We start from the raw sequence: 26668 nt of genomic DNA, 5'->3' as shown, positions 1-26668 counted from the left end.
CCCTCCGCTGGACGTCTTTCCAATTTTTCCACATCCTTCATGGAGTGTGGGGCCCAAAACTGGACGCTGTACTCCAGATGAGGCCTCGCCAATGTTGAATAGAGGGGAATGATCACATCCCTCGATCTGCTGGCAATGCCCCTACTTACACAGCCCAAAATCCCGTTAGCCTTCTTGGCAACAAGGGCACACTGTTGACTCATATCCAGCTTCTCGTCCACTGTAACCCCTAGGTCCTTTTCTGCAGAACTGCTTCCTAGCCATTCGGTCCCTAGTCTGTAGCAGTGCATGGGATTCTTCCGTCCTAAGTGCAGGACTCTGCACTTGTCCTTGTTGACTGGTTGTTACAGTTATGACAGATTTACATCAATATAATAGAGATCTAATTGACCCCACTGCAGCTATGAGAGAGAGAGAGAGAGTCAGTCCCATTTAAAAGTGGCCTAGATAATCCAGTAACCTTTTATTTAGTCTGTGTGTTTACTGTTACACTTACAACAATTAGATCTTTTATTTTTGTCATTCTTGTACTGTATTTTCTTCTACAAAATCAGTTTGTGGGGGAGATATGCAGAATTCAAAACAGAAATGAACATACTGTGGTAAAGAGGAAGGGGAAGGATGCATGAAAAGGCAGAAGTCATTTTGACATAAGTAGAGCACACTTTAAATAACACAGTCGGACAGGGAGCCTCCTGTGGAATGGACAATCTTCTGACCATCTGACAGAAACAAAATATTTTGACTAGTGTAGGATGGTTTAAGCAGATTCAGACTGAATCTTGCACAGTTATTTCTGTGGAGAGTGATTGAAATGTCTTTGTTTCTAGAGTTCTATATTACCATGTTATTCATCATCTTTATTTTTCTCTAAGAACACTAAGCTGATAGCAGTTTCTAGGTTCGTGAATCAGATTAATGAAGTATTCCTTGTGATAATATACAAATAGATCTGAGAAGGAGAAGACAGGCAGATTTTGCATTCTCACTTCAGTAGTCTGCATAGATGAAACTACTCTTCATAATTCAGCTAATACTGGTGCATGGTTTACCAGGATGTGTGTGGCAGTGGGTAGTTGGTACAGTGGATTTTGTATGCACATATGACATTTCTAGTGAATTAGGTGAAAACAAATCTTTAAAAAATAAACAATTTAAATGAGATGTTGCATGAACTCCTACCATCTGTACTGCATGAATAGGGTTAGCAGAGATGTTGTAGGTTATATTCTTTTTCTATTTTCATTCTTCTGGATGTTTTTAAGTTAATAGTTCTGTCTTGATTACAAAGCTGTGGAGAAGCTGCCCTTAAGACCATTTTCTACACTACAGAGCCTAATTGAGCACAATTTCATTTTTTCTTTTTTCATATTTTAGATTCACCTAATTTATTAGCTACATGGATCTTGGTGCTGTTTTACAATTTAAATTATATGAACACACAGGAAAGCAGAAAATCAGTTATTGGCTAGATCTAGTTTTATTGTCACTATTATTTGTTCGCAAGTCTAGGATGACCGTAGAAATCACCAGTGCTATACCCATCTCAGCTCGGTGTTGTCTCTTCTTTTCAAGGAACGAAAAAAGATGCCTGATTGTTCAACATTCAGGAATATTCTCCTTTTTAGATGGAAACATGTAATTTCAATTAGCATGGCCTAACATAGAGTTTGATCAGGACACCAAGAAAAGCATGGCAATGATAGAGCAAACGTGGTCATTCCATTGACTCCCTGTCAGGTCCCACTGCCATTTTAAGACACTCGTACTATTCTTGAAGCCGTTAATATATTAGGTTCCAGCTAATTAGACACTATGTCACCATCTATGATCCTCCAAGACAATTATGATTATTTGGGACAATGCAGTTAACAAAGCATCTGAGAGCCGGAGCCAAAGCCTTCTCAGTTAAGAGGATCCATGTTTGAAACAAAACTCCAGGGAAATTGAGGTGAATCCAGAATCTGACTACCTTAGGAAGTGTTGCAGAACCTTCTATTTGATAAAGCTTTACACGATAACCAGAATGACATTCACAATGTCAAATGCTGTCTCTCTTGTCTTCTCCCTCTCCTCCCACTCAATAAAAAACACAAAAACCTAACTAAAGCAAAGCTTTCCATCTCCTGAAAAAAGAGAAGAGCCAGAGACTCCATGAAAGGGCTTTGCTATTGCCAATCTATCTTATGTGAAAAGTGCTCAGATTGCTGCAGTGTTGTGTGGCAGTATAAACCCCTAAGATTGATAGATAAGGCACAGTTTTGATAACTAGAGCTAAGTAAAATAAGCTCAGCTTGAAATCCAACCCATTTTCAAGTTAGCAATATGTCTGCAAAAATGCAGTGTTCCTTTTTTGTCTCAATTAAAATGTGACTTGCTTTGTTCATTGTTTTGCATTACACAGATATGAGTGGAAATTTTCAAATTTCAAGCTGGATTGATTGGCTTCATTACTTGGTCACAGAATCTCATGGTATTTCTTCCAGTTTCCTGATTGGCTGGATCCACTCCATATGTTCAGAATATATTTTTCTCAGCGGAAGATTGTGCCAACCAGAAAAAAAAGAATCACAAATGGATCAAATTAATTCTTTTATTTATACCTGTACTGATCCATTTACCTTTTAGGAGATGAATTTGGCATATATTCTGATTCTCTAGTATTTAACATTTCAAATTCTTTAATAACTAAACAGCTTAGGAACTGACTACTTTTTCCAGTATATGAAATTCTTATTAAACTGCACATTTTTGTATCATATTATTAGTGGAACAACCCCTGCAAATCTCTTTATTTGCTGTGGTATCAGAGCAGTGATATATTTGTCTGTTTATTGATTCCTACTCTTTTGTAGGCTATTGTCCTGTCGATCCTTCATTTACTCACTCTGGGAACATATTCTTTGAACTATTGGCGTTAAGCCTCATGTTTATTAATATATTGTTCTGTAAGGGAACACATGCCCCAGAAAAGAATTGGAATTATGTTCTGAGCCAGAGGCATTCCTGACAAATTGAAAAGGCTCAGGAGATGCCACAGCAGAATGGGTCTTACATTCACAGAATCAGCCTCTTCTCCAAACAGATACTACTAGAAAAGAATTGTAGTGGTATGCTGAGGGCCAAGCTTGGAAGCTAGTAAAATAGCTTCTTAAGCACTGGCTTCTCTCAGACCAGACCATTTTGCCTCTAGATCTGTGGGAGTCAATACTCAAAAATCTAGGTCCAATTTTCCAAACCCAACAAGGAGGTCTCTTTTGTCAAGGAAGCACTTTCCAGAGACAGACCAGGGTTCGGGTTGCCCAGGGAGAAAATGAGGTGGAGGGAGGCAGTGTCTGCTGTTGCTGCTAAATTTGGAAAGGAGGATTCTTCTTGTGTCTGGAAATAGATGAACATGCTGCCATGGAGTCCATCAGGAGGAACAGCAGGAGGCTACTGAGGATTGGAAAACCAATATTAATTGCTAAGAGATGGCTACAGATGGAGGTCAATCCACCTTATCCCAGTGCACTGCCAGTGACAGCACCTCTAGTTTTCAGGAAGCAGAGCAGCAGCTCCAGCAGCAAGATGTGCACCGAAGTGTTGTTCTCACTTTTACATTTGCTATGTTTTCAGAAGTGTTGTGCTGCTACCTGGCATACCTCTCCACTTGACAACACCCAAACATCCATTATGCTGTCTTCCAACAGTGACCAATACTAGGTGCATCAGAGGGAATGAACAGAACAGGTAATCATAAAGTGATCCAAATGGGCAGGGAATCAAAACCATGCTCTGAAGTGTCCCTAGCCTCTGTTAGAAACTGGGAATAGGCAACACACTGGATCGGTAACTTGATGATTTAAATATTGTTGAGTTAATGGTGGGTTTTTTTAACAAATTAAAATTGTCACCTGTTAGAAATCCACAAAACCCACCTGAGAACATCCAAAACACTGGCAATTGATTAGCAGTTTCCATAGACACATACGAAAACCTGGATTTTGTCCCTCATATGTGCCACTCTTTACAGCCACTGCACCTTTTAAATTCTGTATTTATCTATATATCTGCTGGTTATACATATAAAAAAATCAGTGTCAGTCTTTCAGTGAATAGCCAAACTCAAGGCCTATTTCCTATTGTTAAAATTGTCATTTGTGGTTTTTTCACATTTGAATAAAGCTGTGTGAAATTTTCTTAAATCACTGGCTTTTTATTTTGTTATGAACCTGAACCTGTTTTGAGCAAGTTCCTGCCTTCCCAGAGGTTTCAGGAAGTCTTTGATTTTTGTGCTGAACTCTACAGTTTTTACTTGAAACTCATAGTGAAATGTAGTTGGTACAAACCCATACACAACAAAATAATAGTGCTAAATTTTGTCATTCCCACCACCCATGAAGAAAAATTGGTCAATTTCTCTTGGCTCTGCTTCTGAATTCTAATGTGTAAGGCAATTATTCATTCATTACTTCCTCCACTATCCATTAAAAAAAATATTCAGCCCCTAAGAGGCAACTCTCCATCTTGCATATTGATAGAAAAGTTTAATTAAATAACAGAATAGTGAAGATGGTTGTGGGATTCCCCAAAATCAATTGGGGCCATATTGCACCATTAGTTTTTAAACCAATAGCGCCTTCCAACTAAAGATTTCAAAGTACTTTGCAACAATTATCTAATAGTCCTCACATTAACCTAAGGTAGAACAGTGGTACCTCTATAGATGTGGAAACTGAGTTATAAAGAAGTTAAGGGGCCAACGTCACAAAGGAACTCTGTGGCAGAGCTGGGAATTGTGTTGTGGCTTGTGACTAACTCTGTCATGTTTTCAACTTATATAATTGTTACAGTATATCCTTCCTGGAGAATACACAACATAAAAAAAGAGAAAACTGTAAAAATGTTAAGGTTGCAAAGGAGTTAAGGCCCCAAACTCTGGCTTGTGCATATGACCCAGGATCATGTGGCTGCATCAGGGAGGCCTCCTATGAGATGGGCTGCCTGTTTACGCAGAGATGAGACAGAGACGGAAAAGGATGGTTTTCTTGTGTAGGACTTGAGTGATGGCTTGCCAGGACTCAAGCTATCCTGGTGGAATGAGAGCTGCAAGGAGCAGAAGGAGCTGAGAATCATAGTGGACTAGTGAGCACTCAGGTGGAGCCATGATACATGGTTGAGCCAAAAGAAGTGTCTGAGGGCTAAAGGGAGCTTACTGTGTTCAGAGAAGAGCCAAGTGACAGCAGGAATGGGGATGGAACCTGTAACCTTGTCCAACTAAGCTTGATCTAGAAAAATAGAATGGGAATGTGTGCTAAAAGGAACATGTGAAGACCATCTGTCACTTGAATGACTAACAGAGCTGTCTATGGTGGAACCAAATGTCTTACTACAAGAAGAGGAATGTTGATCAAAACTCCTGGGTCTGTGGGAGTTGTTTGGAGAGTTGGAGTGGAAACTGAGGTGCAGACAGATGGTTCAATGGGTTATGCTGACTCTAGTGAAGTCCCATTCAGAGCTTGAATTCTGTGGAGAATGTTGGAACAATGGTGATGGATATGCTATGTTCTGTAATGATGAAGGTGTTGGGAATATGCCCTAAACAAACTGTCCAATGGATACAACAAATCAGAGTTAGCAGTTTTCAATGGCTTGTAACTTGTCCAAATCTGAACTGGCACTTATGAAGTCTTAATCCTAGGAGTATCTTCCTGCCAGAATTCAAGGGCCTTTGCAAGTTTTAGAGACTTCAAGCTTTTCAAAAAAAACTATTTTGTTTTTTGTTAGGCAAGCTAACACTAGCTTCTGCTACTCCCCCTTTAATAATGCGGAGAAACATATTTATAAGTTAGAATTGAACTATAGTTTTCAAATGGGAAGAGAGAAGTGGAATACACACAGAATTCTAAAATGTAAAATAAGAAGGTTAAATTCTAATCTCTTGGTATATTCTGCTAGCAAGATCAGAATCTGGATGTATATTTCTAAGTATAAAAAATGGGATTTGATGTTGATTATAAACATAACTTGCTTTGTGAAGCAAGAGATGACATCTTGGACAGTATGACAGAATTTATAGTGCTTTCAAACAATGTAATCTCTTTAACCATTACTGCACAAATTTGGTGGCTTTATTTTCTCTGAAACCATTTATGAGCTGTAAACAGTCAGGCAAACTCATTCACTTTATAAATATTTGTCATCATCCTTTCTGCAGAGTACTCTGGAAATATCCATGCTGTAGCTCTGCAGAAACCCTGCAAAATCCTCTAATAATCCTGCAAAACTCTGCAGGGCTGTACCAAGTATGTGCTTCAACATTCAGAATTTTTTTGGAGAAGCACTGGAAATTGTGACATCTATTAATTGACCAGGTGGGATAACAGTACAGTAAAAGCTGTGTTATCTGGCACTTTACCACCCGGAAAGCTCTAGAAACCAGCATTTCAAATATCCATTAAAAGTCTGGTTGGTGTGGGGCTGGCAGGCTCCCTACCTGGCTCCATGTGGCTCCCCGGAAGTGGCGACATGTCCCTGCTGCTCCTAGGTGGTGGAACAGCCATGGGGGCTCTATGTGCTGCCTCCACCAGGCCACGTCTCCACCTAGTAGCAGCAGAGACATATCTCCAGTTGCAGGGTGCCACCCAAGGTGAGCACTGCCGAGATCCAGCACCCAAAAACCCCTCTCCTGCCCCAACCCCTGAACCTGAGCCTCCTCCTGCACCCAAACTCCCTCCCAGAGTCCACACCCCAGCCCTGATTCCCATCCCGCATCCAAACTCCTTCCCCCCCTTGGTAAGTATTAGTTAACTGGAATTTTTGACTATCTTGCACCCCCCCACATTCTTCCAACATGCCGGATAACAAAGCTTTTACTGTACATTGACTCAAACCACTCCAACAGACTAGAATAAAATACATCTTGGAATAAAGATTTTAATACAGTTATTAAATGAAAAATTTCCAAAAGCTGTATGCCTAAGACTCAGACAATGAATACCAGGAGTGAAATTCTGGCCCATTTGAAATCAGTGGCAAGACTCCCACACATTTCCGTTAGCCTAAGACTTCACCCTTGGTCTTCTATGCATTCTGATGTATTCTACTATACATTCTAACATTTCCACTCATTCCTCTTTATTATGTATGTTGATGAACACATTGTTTACTGAGTATTTGGCAATGGATGCTTTACAGGGCATAGTCAGTGGCAAGTATTAATATCTGGTTTGAGTATCACAATATCTTTAGACTTTCATTTCATTCACCTTTCGCATTTACAGCATTGACATTTAATTTATTTCCTGCTGTTATGTTAGGAACTGCAAAATCGCGCACTCCACGTTGTACTGATTCAAAGTAACTGGCAAATAGCTTCCCAAGAGAATTCCATAGAGATCTCCTATATGGCTGCTACTGTGTTGTGCGCTGATAACATAAATGATGATGCTTGAGACTGCTGTTGATCATAGATTGGGGTTTCTTTGTGGTGATGGTGAAAGATTTGGTCTCAGTATTGCAAGTTTATTCTACCCAGGATTACTTACATGTGTGGGATTGAGGCAGCTTTTTTTGAAAGAAGCGTGAATCTATCCATAGTAGTTCTACCAGTATTAAGTTGCTGGGGACATGTAAGATTGTTTTTCTCTTTTGGGCAGGTTGTTTTTAATCTTCTAAAGCTCTGCTCTGCAACTGCTCTTCTCTGCAATGGCAGGCTGGCTTCAGTGCAGGATAGCAAACAAATGAAATTAGATGTAACTGTTTTTATAATGTAAAGGGAAGACACAGCAATTTGTTTGAGAAATTGAGACATGTAAAATGTGGATTAGGTGTTGATGCTGCCTTCTGTGGTATTTACTGTACAGTACATGGAGGAGTTATCACAAGGAAGGTCTGCTTTTGTCAATTCATTGCTTTCCTATAAATAAAATATGTGGTAAACGTGAACAGCATGTGTAAACTTTTTCTGTCTTGGCCTCAGGTTGGATCTTTAATTTTCTTCATTCTACATAATCCTAGATACATAATCTGGCACCATGCCATTATTCATTACTCTTTTTTCCCCCTTTTTGTGCTTCCCTATAGAGAACAGCTGCTTTCAGGAGTCTGTCAGTAGTGTATTAAAAGCAAAACCAAGCCTCAGGGCTGCTGCACCTTTACGTAATGTCTGTTGTCAAGAAACAATGATATGCAACAGTTGTTTTGTTTTTCTTAATTCAAATGACTCTCATAACAAAAGCTATCTGTAACAGTTTATCTTTTGCCGCCAATTTAATATATACACTCAATGCTGGTATCTCATTGTTAATACAACCTGCACAAAGCATGTAAAATGTATGATTAAATGAATGACCTGACCCAAATTGTGATTTTTAAAGTGATCATTTCTATACTTTTTCTCAAATATGAAGCTGAATTTTTCTTTGGACTTGTTTATGCTATCTGTTAGTACATGGAAAGCCAGGAAGTAAATGTACATAGTCTACCTTTTGCTGCACAGTAACCGCCTGCATGTACCCTGCTACCATGCATTAGAAGTTTTATAGTTCTCTTTGACATATTGCCATTTCAAACACTTCATGGAGATAAGCTGTTTCTTGCAACATGTGTTTTAGTTTTACATCTTGTAGTTTATTTGAATAGCACAGAAGTAAATATGCTCTGAGATTTTGATATGAGTTTTACCTTATCAATTGCACAGCAGTGGAACCACAAGACTGATTTGTAGCTTAAGGATTTATTACATAAATACACACATGCTAGTTGCCAGTATGCATGCACGAGTGATATACACAAAGGAACTACATGTGCCTATCTTATGCTCAAACACTTTAAGAATAGATGTGTTTCATACAGTTTTCCTTGAATTTTTCAAAGCATCATGAAGGGCATGCTGGTTTTTCATTAAACACAGCCTCCATTGTATTTCAACTGTGGACCAGAAGTTGATGTATTCAAGTTGTGTGTGCGTGTGATCAATGCACAAATCTATGCACACACAAGTGTGAATATGCTTGTTTGAGATGGCCATTTGACTCATATGTGACCCAGTGGAGACCAATGATTTAATATAATCAAAAATGTGTTACATTCATGTAAAGTTATAATTGGCAGAGGTGCTCAGCTGATTATTTGTTTGTGTATTGTTACTGTTTGAGAACAGTCAAACATGAATTCTAAATACTAAACTTAGGTGCAACAGAAAACAAAACAATTCAGTAGGATACTTAAGCAGGGGCCTAACTTTAAGCATGTGAGTATTTCATTGCTGTCAATGAGACTACTCTCATGATTTAAGTTAGGCATGGGCTATGAATCAGTGCCTTGGAAAATGTCCATATGCTGTGCGTAATACAGAAATAATTTGAAATAAAAAACATTTATTCTCACATAAAAAACCTTTGCTTTAAAAACATAGGATTGAAATTGCATTTAATTGGAATCCAACTAATACACCAGTTATCCAAAATAACATTTTTTGTACAAAAATTGTACACCTTTAAAAATCACCCAAACATTAAAGTCTGAAAAAGAACAGATTCTCCCTTCATTGCTCACTATAAACCTTATTCAATTTATACTGTGCACCCAACTTAACATCAATCCCTGCACGCACACATTTTATTCCATAATAGAAATATTTGGTTGATGTTTACTGTTGAATTATTTGTTAAATATCTAGAAAGAAAATGGTATATTAAGTTATGTCAGAGTTCTATATGTTTTCTTGTAGAGTGATGTGTTGATAGAACAGAATAATAATATGGATAGTATTGGAATGATTTTTGTGCTTGTTCTGAAATGTGTTTATTATAGTGTGGCTTAGGTTTATGTAAATGTATGTAGACTTTGTAATCTTTAAGTAGATGCATCCATGTATTCCATTTATGTGCTACTGCACAGAGCTCACTGGAGTTGCCTAGCAGTATCCCTATAAGGGCAGTACTGCCCCGACCCCCTCATTTCTTTCTCACCACCCATGGCTAGAGTTCTCACTCTGTGTGGTGTTTTCACCTCACACTTTCAGTCTGTTTTCTGAGAATTTTTTTCTTGTGTATATAGTACTCAGTACCTTATGTACAATTTAGTGTTTAATATAGTATTAGAGTAACTGGCTGCCCCGTGTGATGCCCTCACCAGGGTTCAAGCATTGTGCGTTGAGGGAGGGGGGAGGCAATCCCCACCAGTGATCCCCACATGAGGTGCTTCTTGTCTCAGTGAAGAATGCAATAAAGACCTGTGCTCCATCTATAAGTCATTCCCAAAGAGGACTTATGGTGAGATACTTGTGGCTGAAGCAGCACTTTCCTGAGCAGCCTATAAGACCTCCTTTGGCACCAAGGCCTTTGATCTTTGGTTGACTTCAAATCCAGCAAATGTTGTTGCTCCACATTTAGGCTCTGGTGTTTTCCCCAAAAGAAGATGGTGAGAAAGAGGTCCCATGAAACAAATTAGGACCATTTCAGGGCTCAGGAAGACTTCTCTTCATTTACTAAGAGGAGTGCTGACTGGCACAGTACACCTTCTGGCACATAGGATGGAGCAGATCTGTCCAACCACTTCCTGGTATTGTGCAGAAATCAATGAGAGCCTATACTCTTAACTCCATTATCAGCCATGAGGTGTCCATTGAGTCTGGTACCAGTTATGCCAGTACCAATTATTTCCACAGTGACAACATACCAGGCGGCATCAGACCTGCTTTGAACCTGGATCTGCAGGGTTTATAAGTGCAGCTATGCTTCAGCCATCCATCTTACAGCCTGCTGATGCTTGCCTGTCTGGGACCTGTGAGACTGAGGGTCTGCAGCTGAAGTCCTTTTTGCCAGTCTCAGAGCAACTGATTGGCCTGCTGGCCCTCCTTAAACTAGCAGCAGAAAAAGGTAGCTGTCTGAATAACTGGTCTCCATTCTGTTCTGGACTCTGTGCCCTGTGCTTCCTGCTCTCCTGTCGTGATTTCCTGGCATCTAATTTGTGGTTCTGCCCTTTTAGTTTGTCTCCTGACTCTGACCTCCTGCTAGCCTGACCCATCTGACTCCTACTCCTGTCTTGTGATTGCAGACTCTGGCTTTGACTACTAAATCTGGCCACGACACTTTGCCTCTCAGTCATGGACTCTCAACTTCTTAAGAAGTTCTCTAATACCATGGCTCCTACCATCTCATCTGCTATTATACCCTTGGCACCTTCTGGCCTCATCAGAGAGCTGCCAAGTTCAGGGTGCCAGGGGCTCAGATTGTAGAGTTGAGGCCTACACCATGCCCAGCACCAAAGGCCCCCCTCAATGGTGGTGAAACCTTGAGAGCCATCATTGTCTTGGCAGCAGATCCCTTCACCAAGTTTGGTACTGCCCTTAGCCTCGGTGTTGGCACATCTTCCAGTACCAGCTGGGAGTCTCATTTAGTATTACCAGTATTGATCCTCCATTCCTCCTCAATATTGATGCCATCCCTGTTTTGGGCTTCAGATGAGTCTGACCATTTGTTTCTCCCATCAGGGTTGGTTCACCCATTGTCAGCAGAGAACCTCCAGGACTCCTCAAGATCCAGGTTGGGGTCATCTTTCACCTTGTTGTCACCCAATAGGCGCCAGATATCACCCTTGGATCACTATCAGTACTGATATTGGCATCTGTGCCCTGACTGGGACAAGAGCTCTTGGCTCAGTGCCTACTGGCCACAAATGCCTTACCTTTATGCCCACTGGTCATCTTGGAATCCTTGGGATGCTCCTCAGTCCCTGAGGTCCCACCGTTCAACTTGCTTTAGAATGAGATCATTGGTCTCAACACTGTCACCCACTTCCAAACCACCTCAGCTGCAAGCTACTGCTGAGCCTATTCCCTCTGGACCTCCAGGGCTATTCTGACTGGATCCTGTAGTGCAAGAAAAGAACCTGTTTTTGGCACAGCAAACTGCATCTTCATCCTCTCCAACTCTACTGGGCCAGTGTCTGTCTTTCTGCTGGTGTCTGAGGACTTTTAAGGGGTATCATGACCTCCTGAGGCATCCAGATGGAATTTCTGCAGGAGAATACACACAAGCGGCTGGATAGTCTCCAATAATCAGCTCTGGAGGGAGTAGGCCTCCAAATAAATGAGGGTCTCTTGGAGCCTGGAAAGACCCCCTGGAATACTCCGACTTTGTTGCCAATCACACTGAAGTGTTCAGAGAAGTGGTACTTTGTCCCCATGAAGAGTTTTGAGGATTTCTACTCCCCCTCTAAATCTCTGGTGGTAACTGCATAAAATGACACATCATGGCAGGGAAGGTATAAACCCATACTTAATGACAAAAGTCCAAGAGGAAGGACCTGATTTATACTTCCTCTTCCCTGCAGATGAGTTTTGTGAACCAGCAGGTATTGCTCTCTAAATAGGACTTCATGGCCATACCTAAACTTGTGGATAAGTTCCCAGAAGCCTCAGTGAAGAGTTTTGGTAATTAATTTTACAAGGCTTGTATGGTGGCCAACACCTCATTGCAGTGAGTGGTTCTGGATGTGGCAAGTGCCTCAGCCAGAATTAAGAAATTGGCTGTGACCATGAGAAGGGCCTCATTGTTGCAGTATTCACACATTGCTTCTGAAGTGCAGCAGACACTAGAGGATTTACTTTCAAAAAAAAAAAAAAAGAAAGGTGAAACACTGCACTCTTTTAAAGACTCCTGAGCTACTTTGCATTCTTTGGGAGTATATACTCCAGCTGTGAAGAGACACTACTATAGGAGCGACAGCAGCAATACCACTTGCAGCATTTCTTTGGGCAGTCCTCCCTTCCTGTAAGACAGTGGGGCTACTCCAGGAAGGGCCACAGATCCCAGAGGAGAAGGTCCTCTGGTTTTGGGTTTAACCAACTGGCTTCCCCACACACACGTGCACACCCCATCCCCTGGCATTCAGCCAGGGCCCATTTTGACTCGTGTTGTGGACAGCTGTCCAGTGGTGACCTCTCCTTCTCTGACCTTCTGTTGGGGGACTGGCTGGCTGGCTCATTTCTGCTGTGCTTGGGACTCAATTACCAAGAACAACCTGGATCCTAAGCACCAGCAGATTGGGTTATGCCATACAATTCATTTCCATTTAGCCCCACCGCATCCCTCTTCGGGGACCCGTCTTACAAGATTCTGATCCTCAAGCAAGTTCAGTTTCTAGTGATATTGAGACTGTAGAGAAGGTCCCACTTCAGCATTGGAGATGGGGGTACTCCTGGTATTTCCTGATCCTGAAGCCGAGGGGAGGGATGAGAACTATCCTTGATCTCTGTGATCTCAACAAATGCATCAGATACATCACCCTAGCAACTGTCCTTCCCATCTTTAAATCAGAACAACTAGTTTGCTGCCCTGGACCTTCAGGATGCCTATTTCTACGGAGCAATCTGTCTGAGTTACAGGCAGTTACTCAGGCTTATCATGGCTGGCCACCACTAGCAGGACACTTTACTGCCTTTCAGTCTGTCTTGTACCTCCTGGGTTTTTATCAAGCGTATGATTATGATAACAGTGTGGAATTCATATTCTCTGGAGTTTTCTCTCATCCAGATGTGGGAAGATAAGTCCTCTGTCATGTTCTCTTCACGCTATGCCTACTTGATCATCTAGGCCTAAACAGTGGGAAGTCAGCATTGGTTCCAACACAAAGAATTGAGTTCATTGTGACCCTGCTAAACTAAGTTCAAGAGCCTTTCTACTGACAGAGCAATTCCAGGCAATTTGCCACCTGTCTGGAGCTGCGGTCTTAACCTAAACCATGGGTATGCCTTTAGCTGGTAGGCCATATGGCTGTGTGCACACAAGTAGTCCAATATGCCAGGCTGTGCCTGCATCCTCTTCAGATGTGGCTGAAGACAGTCTATTGTCTGATTTGTCATCCCTTGGACAGTAGGTCCAACTCCCCCTGCTAGTCCTGGACTCCCTACAGTGACATACAATTGAGGACAATGTATGCAAGGGCATTCCTTTCAGTCAGTTCCCACTGACCAGGACTATAGTCACTGATGCGTCCTTACTAGGTGGGGGACCGAATCTGGGATCTCTGACAGTTCAAGGCCTGTGGTCAGAACAGGTCTTTGAGCTACATGCCATCTAGAATATCTGTCAGATCTTTGATCACGGCAGGAATTTAGTTTTCAGACTCTCCGACAATACCACTGTAGTGTATTATGTGAACAGACTAGGGGGAGCAGACTCCAATGTGCTGCATCAAGAGGCAATCAGGACTGTCTTCCTTGTTTCAGGGAAAACATCATCTCTTGGCTAATCACTTACTGGGGATTTGGAATCACCTGAAGGTTCACTTCAGCAGAAATGTCTACCTGAATCACTAGTGGTCTCTGAAGCCCTGTGTCCTGCGGACCATTTTTACAGTTTGGGGAATCCTGATGATTGATTTGTTCCCCATGAGAGATGACGGTTTTTTTGGCTGATGCTTTTTATTTGAGCTGATAATCAGCGCTACTGTTTGGTTTTCCCTCCCATTCTGATCATCCCACTGGCATTTCTCAGGCTGAACTTGGACCATGTCAAGCTCTTTCTCATTGCCTGAGCCATGATAGAGCAACGTTAGTTCTCCAGCTCCTCATATTATTGATTCAGCTCCCACATCCCTTCCTCTTTTATCCTGACTTCCTGACTCACTATCACACTCAGGTTTTGCATTCTCTCTGTAAATCTCACAGTGTAGAAGCTGCATGGTTAGATGAGGAAGAGCTTCTGAACATCATTTTGATCTGGCAAATCTTGCTTAATAATAGGGTGCCCTCGATCACAGCAGCCTATTCAGCCAAGTAGAAGTGGTTATCAATATGGTTGTTAGCCCAGGGAGTCCAACCAAAGCTAGCTTGCATCCAGGACATTTTGGATTACCTGTTACATCTGTAGGCTTCTGGTCTTGCTCTTAGTTCACTGAAAGTCTACCAGGAGATGATTTTGGTGTTTCTTCTGCCCATCCATGGGAAGTCAGTTTTTTCAAACTGCACTGCAGTGAGGTTTTTGAAAGGAGTCATTTGTCTCCATCCACCAGTTAGAGATGTTTCTTTTGTAGTCCTTAATATTGTCTTAGAGGCTCTTATAGGACCTCTGTTTGAGCCTCTGACAACTTCTTCTGTCTACCTTCTGTGTCAGAAAACTGGCTTCCTTGTGATAATGTCTACAGGAGAGAGGTTGAGTCACAGGCTTTGATGGCAGAGCCTTCTTGCATGCAATTTTCTATGGACAAAGTAACCTCAGTGACACCCTGGATGGTTTCCCAGTTTCACTTGAACCAAACTATATTTACCAGTGTTCTTCCCTAAGCAGCATTCAACCCTAGAGGAACAGCATCTTCAAACAGTGGATGTTGAGTTTTTTTAATCTGGATAGGACCAAACCTTTCCTCTTCTCATCTTGTTAGTCTGCAAAGACTGATTGACCCTTCATTCAGTCTGTGTATGAAACAAAACCTATCTCCAGATGGATAATTTCCTCTCATGATAGCATATAAAGTAGATCAGGCTATGCTTCCTCAATGACTGCTTCTACTTGAAGAAGAAAAGTGTTACTTACCTGTAACTGTTGTTCTTCAAAATGTGATGTAGATGTGTGTTCCACAACCCACCCTCAGTCCCCTCCACATCAGAGTCAGGAATTTGGTTGGTGAGAAGAAACACGGGGTCAGGGAGGCACTGCCTTTCCATGGCCAGGGGAAGTCTAGGGCTGCAGGGTGTGAATGCCACCCCTACAAGTACTGTTCCACAAAATTCTGTGACTTCAGTGTGCTTGGCATGCACACATCTAAGTAGAATACATGTCTGCATCACATCTTGAAGAACAACCGTTACAGGCAGGTAATTTTTTTAACATTAATTATATTGTGTAGCGACTAGCATAGGTGTCTGTAGTGAGGTAATATTTGGATTCTTTGATTATGAAATGAAATTTTATAATCTCTTACATCTAACTTATTTTTTAGTTGCCCTGTAACTTAAGGTGACAAAATTAAAGATGGGTTTTTGTGATGTGATTCATAGATTTTAAGGTGAGAACGAATCATCGGGTCTGACCTTCTGCAAAACACCGGCCAGAGAATTTCAGTCAGTAATTCATGAGTGATGAAGGGTTGTATGGCAATAAGGAATTGGCTATTCATTCATAGAGTTTAAGGCCAGAAGGGTCCACTAGATCATCTAGACTCACCTCCTGTATATATCACAGGCCACCAACACCACCCAGCATCTGAGCACTTAACCCAACAATCAAAATTAGACTAAAGTATTATGACCTATAGATGACTAGACTATTATGTGCCACAGGCAGAGAATAGGAGGGAGCAAGGTGCACCAATGTCTGAAGCCCCCACAAAGGCAGAGAGATGATTAAGTGAACTACCCACATAATCTGGGCAATAATCATTTCCTGATTATTTTTTTAAAGGTTTAGAAGTTTTGTAAACTGTACAATATTTTTGCAAGGGTGCTATATAAGGATTCCCATAAAATTCACATGCAACCTTAACTGTGTTAAGGTGGGGGGAATGAACTGTACTTCTCATATAAATAATAGTTCCTGATGCCACTCATGCCTGTTGCACCAGACTTTTATGATGCATATGAAATTTCACTAATTCTTGCCAGCAGACATTCTATAGAAAGGTTTTTGCCTATGGAACTGGGGGGAAGAAAGCTACATTTGTAGAACCCTATTCCAGAAAGAGATCAATAGTTAAGGTGTGGGGAGGTGCGGGTATGGTTGGGTTTTTTGGTTGGTTGGGTCTTTTTTTCTTCATTATTAACTGGTGTCTTGTTTTCCTTTCTTGTGATCTTCTGTCTCACTATAAATGGCAACACTGGGCATAATAACCAAGCATTCCTCCCACATTTTACTATACTTACTTTTCATGTTGTCCCTTATGAATCATACTTCAACAAGCGACAAAGAGTCCAGTGGCACCTTTCAGACTAACAGAAATATTGGAGCATAAGCTTTTGTGTGTGGTGGAAATTTCCAGAAGCAGGTATAAATATGCAGGCAAGAATCAGTCTAGAGATAACGAGGTTAGTTCAATCAGGAAAGATGAGGCCCTCTTCTAGCAGTGGAGGTATGAACACCAAGAGAGGAGAAACTGCTTTTGTAGGTGGCTAGACATTCACAGTCTTTGTTTAATCCTGAGCTGATGGTGTCAAATTTGCAAATGAACTGAAGTTCATCAGTTTCTTTTTGGAGTCTGGTCCTGAAGTTTTTTGCTGCAGGATGGCTACCTTTAAATCTGCTATTGTGTGTCCAGGGAGGTTGCAGTGTTCTCCTACAGGTTTTTGTATATTGCCAGTCCTAATATCTGACATGTGTCCATTTATCCTTTTACATAAGGATTGTCCAGTTTGGCCGATGTACATAGCAGAGGGGCATTGCTGGCACATGATGGCATATAATACATTGGTGGATGTGCAAGTGAATGAACTGGTGATGTTGTGGCTGATCTGGTTAGGTCCTGTGATGGTGTCACTGGTGTAAATATGTGGGCAGAGTTGGCATCGAGGTTTGTTGCATGGATGTTTCTCGCCCTAGGCGAAACTTCCACCTTGTGCCCTCATCCATCCCCTGAGGCGCTCCCCCTGCAGCAGCTCCCCACCCTCCTCCCTGAGGCACCCCCTGTCATAACTTAGTCCCAGATTTGGACCTTAGCGTCCAAAATATGGGGGTTAGCATGAAAACCTCCAAGCTTAGTTACCAGCTTGGACCTGGTATTGCTGCCACCACCCAAAAAATTAGAGTGTTTTGGGGCACTCTGGTCCCCCCAAAAAAACCTTCCCTGGGGACCCCAAGACCCAAACCCTTGAGTCTCACAACAAAGGGAAATAAATCTTTTCCCTTCCCCCCTCCAGGTGCTCCTGGAGAGATACACAGAAGCAACCTCTGTGAATCCAAGCAGAGGGAGTCCACCCTCTGTAATTCCAGTCCTGGAAACAAAAGCACTTTCCTCTTTACCCAGAGGGAATGCAAAATCAGGCTAGCAAATCCAACACACACAGATCTCCCCCTGATTTCTTCCTCCCACCAATTCCCTGGTGAGTACAGACTCAATTTCCCTGAAGTTCCCCACTAAAGAAAAACTTTAACAGGTCTTAAAAGAAAGCTTTATATAAAAAGAAAGAAAAAATACATACAAATGGTCTCTCTGTATTAAGGTGACAAATACAGGGTCAGTTGCTTAAAAGAATATTGAATAAACAGCCTTATTCAAAAAGAATACAAATCAAAGCACTCCAGCAACTATAGACATGTAAACACCAAAGAAAAGAAACCATATAACTCACTATTTGATCTCTTTGTCCTTACAACTTGGAAACAGAAGATTAGAAAACAGAAATCACTTCTCAAAGCTGAGAGAAAAGCAGGCAGACAGACAAAGACTCAGACACAAACTTCCCTCCACCCAGAGTTGAAAAAAATCCGGTTTCCTGATTGGTCCTCTGGTCAGGTGCTTCAGGTTACTTTTTTTCAGGTGAAAGAGACATTAACCCTTAGCTATCTGTTTATGACACGCCTCCCAAATTGCAGACAGTGGGGAAGCTCACTGGCGGCGATTTCCTTCTAGAACTTTAAAATAAACAGATTACTACAAACACATGCACCTTTACATATACCACTAAGTATATAACTAACAGACTTTTACATTTTAAGAACACTTTTTAACTACTAGAGTTTGGGAAACTTTCACGGGAGAGTGCATTAGCTACTTTGTTAGAAGCTCCTGTGATGTGCTGAATTTCAAAATCAAAATTTTGGAGAGCTAAACTTTAACGAAGAAGTTTCTTGTTGTTTCCCTTGGCAGTATGAAGCCACTTTAGTGCAGCATGGTCAGTTTGTAGTTGGAACCGCCGTTCCCAAACATATGGGCGTAGCTTTTTCAGGGCGTACACAATGGCATAGCATTCCTTTTTGCTGACTGACCAGTGACTTTTTCTTTTAAATAGTTTTTTGCTGAGAAACACGACAGGATGGAAGTTGTGATTTGTTGCTTTCTGCATGAGCACTGCTTTTATACCACGCTTAGATGCATTCGTGGTTACCAGGAATGGTTTGTCAAAATCCGGGGCCCTGAGCACAGGGTCAGACATGAGCGTTGCCTTAAGTTGGGTAAAGGCCTTTTGACACTTATTAGTCCACTTAACTGCATTTGGCTGGGTCTTTTTGGTTAGGTCGGTTAGTGGGGCAGCGATTTGGCTGTAGTGTGGTACAAATCGCCTGTAGTACCCGGCCAAGCCTAAGAAGGATTGGACCTGTTTTTTTGACCTTGGGACAGGCCACTTTTGGATAGCATCCACCTTGGCCTGTAGGGGGGTTTATGGTTCCTTGACCCACCTGGTGCCCCAGGTAAGTCACTCTGTTTTGGCCTATTTGACACTTTTTGGCCTTAACAGTTAGTCCGGCCTGCCTGATGCGGTCAAAGACCTTTTCCAGGTGTAGTAGGTGTTTGGGCCAGGAGTCTGAAAAAATGGCCACATCATCAAGGTAGGCAACTGCAAATTCTTCCAGTCCTGCTAGTAGACCATTTACCAGCATTTTGAAGGTGGCGGGTGCATTTCGAAGGCCGAAAGGAAGGACATTGAATTCATACACCCCCGCATGGGTGACGATGCTGACCTCTCCTTGGCAGGTTCATCTAGCGGTACTTGCCAGTACCCCTTGGTTAAGTTTATTGTAGAGATGAACTGGGCACGTTTCAACTTTTCCAATAGCTCATCGGTACGTGGCATTGGATAGTTGTCCGGACAAGTTACCGCATTTAGCTTACGGTAGTTTACGCAAAAGCGTATTTCCCCATCTGGTTTGGGTACCAGAACCACTGGAGATGCCCATGCACTGGTAGATGAGCGGATTATACCCATCTGTAGCATGTTCTGGATCTCCCGTTCTATAGCAGCTTGGGCATGAGGAGACACCCGGTAGGGTGGGGTTCTAATGGGGTGAGCATTACCTGTGTCAATGGAGTGGTATGCCCGTTTAGTCCGTCCTGGGGTGGCTGAGAACAATGGGGCGAAGCTAGTGCACAGCTCCTTGATTTGTCGCCGCTACAGACGTTCCAGGGTGGTTGAGAGGTTCACCTCTTCCACGCCACCGTCTTTTTTTCCGTCGTAGTAGACACCATTAGGCCACTCAGCATCATCTCCCTGGACTGTAAACTGACAAACCTGTAAGTCTTTGGTGGATGTTTCTCGCCCTAGGCGAAACTTCCACCTTGTGCCCTCATCCATCCCCTGAGGCGCTCCCCCTGCATCAGCTCCCCACCCTCCGCCCTGAGGCACCCCCTCACCCTAGCTCACCCCTGTCTCGCCTCCTCCCCGAGCACGCCGTTGCTGCTTCACTTCTCCTTCCTCCCAGGCTTGCAGCGCCAATCAGCTTAGGTGCCGCAAACCTGGGAGGCGGCAGAAGTGAAGCAGCCATGGCATGCTCAGGGAGGAGGTGGGACAGAGGTGAGCCGGGGTGGGGAGTTCCCCTGCGTGCCCCCCCCTTACTTGCTGCAGGCAGCCCTCCCTGCACTCCCTTGCCCCAGCTCCCTCCGCCTAAATGCCGGCGGCAAACAGTGTGGCCAAAGATCCGGCCGCTGTGGTCACTGCCGAAGAAAATGCTTCCCCCCAAAGCCTAGTGCCCTAGGCGACTGCCTAAGTCACCTAAATGGTTGCACCAGTCCTGGTGGATTGGTCCCTGAGTTAGAGTGACTATGGTGCGGTGTGTGGTTGCTGGTGAGAATATGTCTAAGGTTGGCGAGTTGTCTGTGGGCGAGGACTGGCCTGTGAAAGTGAGGGATCGTTGTCCAGAATGGGTTGTAGATCACTGATGATGCGTTGGAGAGGTTTTAGCTGAGGACTGTAGGTGATGGCCAGTGGAGTTCTGTTGGTTTCTTTCTTGGGCTTGTCTTGCAGCAGGAGGCTTCTGGGTACACGTCTGGCTCTGTTGATTTGTTTCCTTATTTCCCTGTGTGGGTATCATAGTTTTGAGAATGCTTGGTGAAGATCTTGTAGGTGTTGGTCTCTGTCTGAGGGGTTGGAGCAAATGCGGTTATACCTCAGCACTTGGCTGTAGATGATGTGTCTGGGATGGAAGCTGGAGGCATGAAGGTAGGCATAGTGGTCGGTGGGTTTTCGGTATAGGGTGGTGTTAACGTGACCATCACTTATTTGTACCGTCTAAGAAGTGGACCTCCTATTTAGATTGGTCCAGGCTGAGGTTGATGGTAGGGTGGAAGCTCTTGAAATCATGGTGGAATTCTTCCAGAGTCTCCTTCCCATAGGTCCAGATGATGAAGATGTCATCAATGTAGCGTAGGTAGAAAAGGGGCATGAGTGGACAAGAGCTGAGGAAGCGTTGTTCCAAGTCAGCCATAAAAATGTTGGCATATTGTGTGGCCATGTGGGTGCCCATAGTGGTGCCAGTGGTCTGGAGGTATATATTGTCACCAAATTTGAAATAATTGTACGTGAGGATAAATTCACAGAGCTCAGCAACCAGTTGTGCTGTGGCATCATCAGGGATACTGTTCCTGACAGCTTGTATTCCATCTGTGTGTGGGATGTTTGTGTAGAAAGCCTCCACATCCATGGTGGCTAGGACTGTGTTTTCTGTTTTTCAACACTATTTTAAAATCAGTATGTATATAGTTGATGGTGTGGCTGTTTTTTTCCCATTTTCCTCCTCTGGCAGTCTTTTGTCTGAAATTGGTTGAAGAATATAAATTGGCACTGACCTCCTTTCTATCTCTGCAGCCCTTGCTTTTAAATACCCCATATAGGCCTATTATATGTGTACTGTTGGTAAGCAGATAAAGAAAACTTGCCTGAGAAAGAAAAGATACTCTAAGATGTGAATTAAATAATGGCCATGAGTCAAAGTAATTTTTCTTTTGATAATAGCTGCCTTATTCATGGATGAATGTTTCCAAGGATTACTTTTTCTGTTAAAAAAGAGCAGAATTAGTTAACACATTTTTCATGTGTCATGTTAAACCTGAATCTCCTGATTTTTAATACAAAACATCTGAGATAATTTTTCTTGAAAGTCTTAAGTAAAATAAACTACGCGTTGTTCTAGTGTGCCATTAAGCTTTTATCTTCATTAAGAAACTTCAATAATCAATACCTCTTTATAAGCGTTATTTATAAAATAATTGTTTCCAAGGATTATGATGATATAATTCCCTTTCTGGAACATTCTTTTAAATTAGTTTTAGAATTAATTAAAGGGTTCTGGTACTCTCAATTACATTGTATCTAGAACAAATTTTCAGAACATAGCTGACAAAGAAGCTTGCAACTTAAAATGGTATTTTTTCCCCCACAGATGGAAAGGTTGAAGTGACAAAAGAAGGTGTGAAACTGTGTACCATGGGACCTGGCAAAGTATTTGGGGAGCTAGCCATCCTTTACAATTGTACCCGGACAGCAACCGTCAAAAGTAAGACAATTTTAGAATTTAAACGCTTCAAAATATTCACACAGCTATTAATGCTTGACTTGATTACCCTTAGGTCAGTTATCAGTTTCATAGGGGTTCTTGATTGAAAAACGTTATTAAAATATTTCAGATTTATTAATTCGGTCACCTTTTTCCAAATTGGTTTTGGATATTGTAGCATGGATATGTTGTACTCTGGAATGTGTTTCATTCTTTGCATTTCAGCAGAGTTGATGTTTTCTTTGCTGGAAGGATTTTATAAAAAAGAAAAGCCAAGTTTCTACCTTCTTAAGTTGTGTTGTGTCTGCAATAAATTCTCCCTCACTCAAACTCTTTAAACTCAGGAAAACGAGAGAATATTTTCCCATATTAAACAAAAAGAACTTCAGTAACCCAGTTGTCACCGAAGTACAATGAATGATCCCACTTCTGTATGTTGGAAAGACTGGTGGCAGCTAATAGATGCAAACTGTTTTGGCATCATCCACTTTATCATTCCAAACTCTTTCACTTTCTACTTTTTCTAGGAAAGTCAGACAAGGAGCTTCACTGACAGTGATGTTATTTGTTTGGGCTGAACCCCTGATGTAGCTACTTGTTTTATGTGTTAATTTAAGTCTTTTTATGATGATTATTCTGTGCACTATGGATTTGAAGAAGAAAGGAAAAAAATGTCTCACTTGTGCAGGACATTCAGCTCTGACTTTGTTCTAGTAGAAACATCCCACATTTGTGTTGTGACTTATATTAGCTCATCCAAGAGAGCAGCCTGTGGCTAATTCAGTGCCTTCCCTTGCTATATTCTGAGGTTTAGGTGGGGGCCCCAAGGGTCAGAAGTTTGGTAGTGAAGAGTTTGGCTAGGAGGGCAAAGACTGAGATCATCATACCACATGACCTCAGGTCTTGAAAATGTGGGCAGTTTTCTTTCTGAGAGTGCCATAGGATTTAGTCTCCTTAGTCTCCCATTGCACTCCAAACCTGCTGTGCGCATTCTCAGCCAATGCACCACAGTGTGGAGCCAAAGGGAGCTTTGGTATGGGGATGAGTGCAGAATGGTAAGTCCCTGTCTTTATTTTCCCCACTCCACGGTGATGTATTATATGAGGAGGATGCTAGAACTTCAAATGTGGTTGCACCAGATAAGAAAATGTCTAGTAGCTTACAGGTTTAGCCTTCAGAAAGAACTCTGTAAGAATTGGAGATGCATATTTTTTGGCAGGTCAATTTCAACTCTATGAAATAGCTGGTTAATACATATTGGAAGGACACTGATTCTAAAAGTCCCTTTTTTGCAACACAAGCTGACAAGCAGCTGGATGATGCTCATCCCCATGTTAAATACAGTTGCCATATTCCATTGTTCCTCTGTAAAACAATGTGTTCTAAGAACATGCTGTGCAAAAATGTGTTGAGAGGTGTGAGGGAAATTTTTACCTCATACATGAGAATTTAAAAAAAAAACAACCTGTCATGTAAAATGAGATTACAGGAGGTCATTCAGACTTATGTTCACACATTCAGAACCAGGGATGGTAAAATACTCTGATAGCCCTTTCTGATCTTGAAAATAAGAGGATGGTGGTGACCTGTGAAATATAGAAACCAATGAGACGTGTCAGACTCTGTGTGGAAGAAAAAAAATTGAAAATGCCCAACCTAAAAAAATAAGCAGAATTATGGCAGAAATAACAGAAAGGTAAAGGTAATTAAATGTCCTGGAAAACCAAATCTCTTCACAGTCACAGACAATGTGGCCAAAGTAATCAGTGATATGTCATTGCAAGAGAATGGGAATGAGAAGAAGATAATGAATTTCTACAACAGAAAATAAGGAGATAGTTGTTTGTTTGTTATTATTAATGTTGACTTTTGCATGCTGTTCATTTCCAGCCAGCAAATGAACAGACGAGAAAACAGTAACTGTATTGCTAGTCATTGTTAGTTTTATTATCCTTATTATTTCTCACTGTGTCCTTTCTCATTAGCCTTCTTCTAAACTGTTGATTGGTGTCTAGTTGTAACTGCATCTTTCGTTGCTTATTAAATTAGGGGCACTAGTAAGGTTGGTACTATTGCCACCCTGAAAGACCTTTTCCTTAAGAAAGAAGTAGGAAGCATTATTATTAAGCATTCTCTTGCTTTCCCACTGGCATATTAAAATTGTAGTAATTATGCACCTTCTTCTGTAGGCAGCTGTTGTGAATGTAATCTCATTTAGAATGCTAACAAGTGATTTTAATGCAATTTCTCTCTCTCATTATTGCACTAGTAAGTGAGTGGCAGTCATGACTATAATCAACTCTATATCCTTTCAAGTCTAGTGACGTGAGGTCACCATTTGACTTTTTTGGAACCAATTTGGCTAGAACGACATGTATATATCCACGATTTTGAGGTGCATAGAACAGTTTATGAGACATTATTGACTAATAAATTGTAACAATAGCCACTAACAATCTTATTAAAACACCTGTGGGTTTTTTATTTTTTCTGTATCTAAACAATTAGTAAACATACTTGTTAAAATTCTAGAAAGTCAAGTGCTAGTAAGAATGATATGTTTGAGGGGAATGATTCAGCTGAAACAAGTATCTTGGAGAGTAAGCTGCTAATTCTTTATCTGAGGAAGTAGATTGACTGAATAACTGTGATAAAAGTAAACATTCATCTGATTTTACTGATGGTGATTATAAAATATACTAAGGGACATATTTTGTCTTCTATGATAAAAAGTTGAAAGAAAAACATTCTGTAGTAAACCACTGTCCCCAGGCCTCTCCTCGTCCTCCTATCCAGGACCTCAAACTTAACCAGGAACAGATTAAATCTGGCAATCCTAACCAGACCAGAAATAACTACTTATAAAGTTTGTGAAAGCAAATTTTAATAAGAGGCACAGCACTTTGAACACATGCACAAATGAATGTGATGAATGAATCTGTCTTACTGATGAAAGGTGTCCTGCAGCTGGTTAAAATAGGTAAATAAACAGATTTAAGTCTCTTATGATCAACTGGTGAATGTAATTCTTTTTTTCATCACTTCCATTTAAAAGTAACTTGACTTGTGATATACAAGAAAGAAATTGTGATGAAAATGTTCAAGCCTCTGACAACTAAATCTGGTTATTCCTTCAGCAACAACCAAAATCTGCTGATTTCCTAGCTAGATAGAGAATTGCAGGGTACTCTCATAGAGGAGGTCTGTCATTTTGTCTTGTCTTGGCCCAGACTTTAATTATAAAACCAGATGAGACTACTATGATCATCTAGTGTGACCTCCTGTATACCACAGGCAGTAGGACTTCCTTGAATGAATTCCTGTTTGTATTATAGCATATCTTTTGGGAAAAAAACAGCCATTTATATTCTCCATTAGTGGAAATGTTTATCACAATGCTTGGTAACCTGTTCCAATGGCTAGCTATCCTCATTGTTAAAATTTTACTCTTTACTTTTAGTCTGAATTTGTCTAGCTTCAATTTTCAGCCACTGGAACTTGTCATACCTTAATGTGGTGGAATGAAGGGCCCTCTATGCTCAGATTTTTTGTTTCTTATGTAGGTCTGTGATCAAGCCACCGTATAACCTTTTCTTTGTTTAGATAGACTCAAGCAGCTCAACTTGTTTATCACAATAATGCATATTTTCTATTCCTTTAATCATTCTTGTGGATCTTCTTTGAAATCTCTCCAATTTATCATCTTCCTTCTTGAATTGTGGGCACCAGAACTGAACACAGTATTCCATTAGTGGTCATGCAAGAGCCAAATACAGAGGTAATATAACCTCCTTCTCAAGATTCTTCTGTTTATACATCCAAGGATTGCATTAGCTCTTTTGGGTATGGATTTGCATTGAGAGTTCACGTTCAACTGATTATCCACCATGAGCCCCAAGTCCTTTTCAGAGCCACTGTTTTCCGTGACAGAGTTTCACCATCCTGCAAACCTACATTTTGTTCTTAGATGTATAAGTTTATTTAACCATATAAAAAACACCTAAGCAGTGCTGCTAAGTAAATATCAGATTGAATGAAGGTGTGATTCACTGGGAAAATAGTCCTAAGCAGGGTCTGAAGTTCCCTGGGATGCCGATGAAATTTCTTGATCATTCCTGACTGGTTATTCATTTCCCTCATGAGTCTGAAGTCATGAAGTTGTGCTTAATATTACCAGTTTCCAAGCTTCTACCCCATCGTGCATGAACTGATCACTCATATTCTGCCCTGAGAGAACAGCTCAGCTCATTAGATATCATCAG

General features: G+C 41.4%; 1 protein-coding gene across 2 annotated transcripts in view; it reads left to right on the top strand.

Moving 5' to 3' along the window:
• The window catches only part of PRKG1 (protein kinase cGMP-dependent 1), an 886438-nt gene that overhangs the window by 327140 nt on the left and 532630 nt on the right, over nucleotides 1–26668 (top strand). For both annotated transcript variants that reach the window (XM_050959422.1, XM_050959421.1), the window contains exon 3: nucleotides 22293–22406. In XM_050959422.1, coding sequence (XP_050815379.1) covers nucleotides 22293–22406 — 114 coding nt within the window. The remainder of the gene's footprint in view (nucleotides 1–22292; nucleotides 22407–26668) is intronic.

Source organism: Gopherus flavomarginatus, chromosome 6 (assembly GCF_025201925.1).
Source record: "Gopherus flavomarginatus isolate rGopFla2 chromosome 6, rGopFla2.mat.asm, whole genome shotgun sequence".
Classification (NCBI taxonomy): Eukaryota; Metazoa; Chordata; order Testudines; family Testudinidae; genus Gopherus; species Gopherus flavomarginatus.
This window is presented reverse-complemented; position numbering and strand designations above follow the sequence as displayed.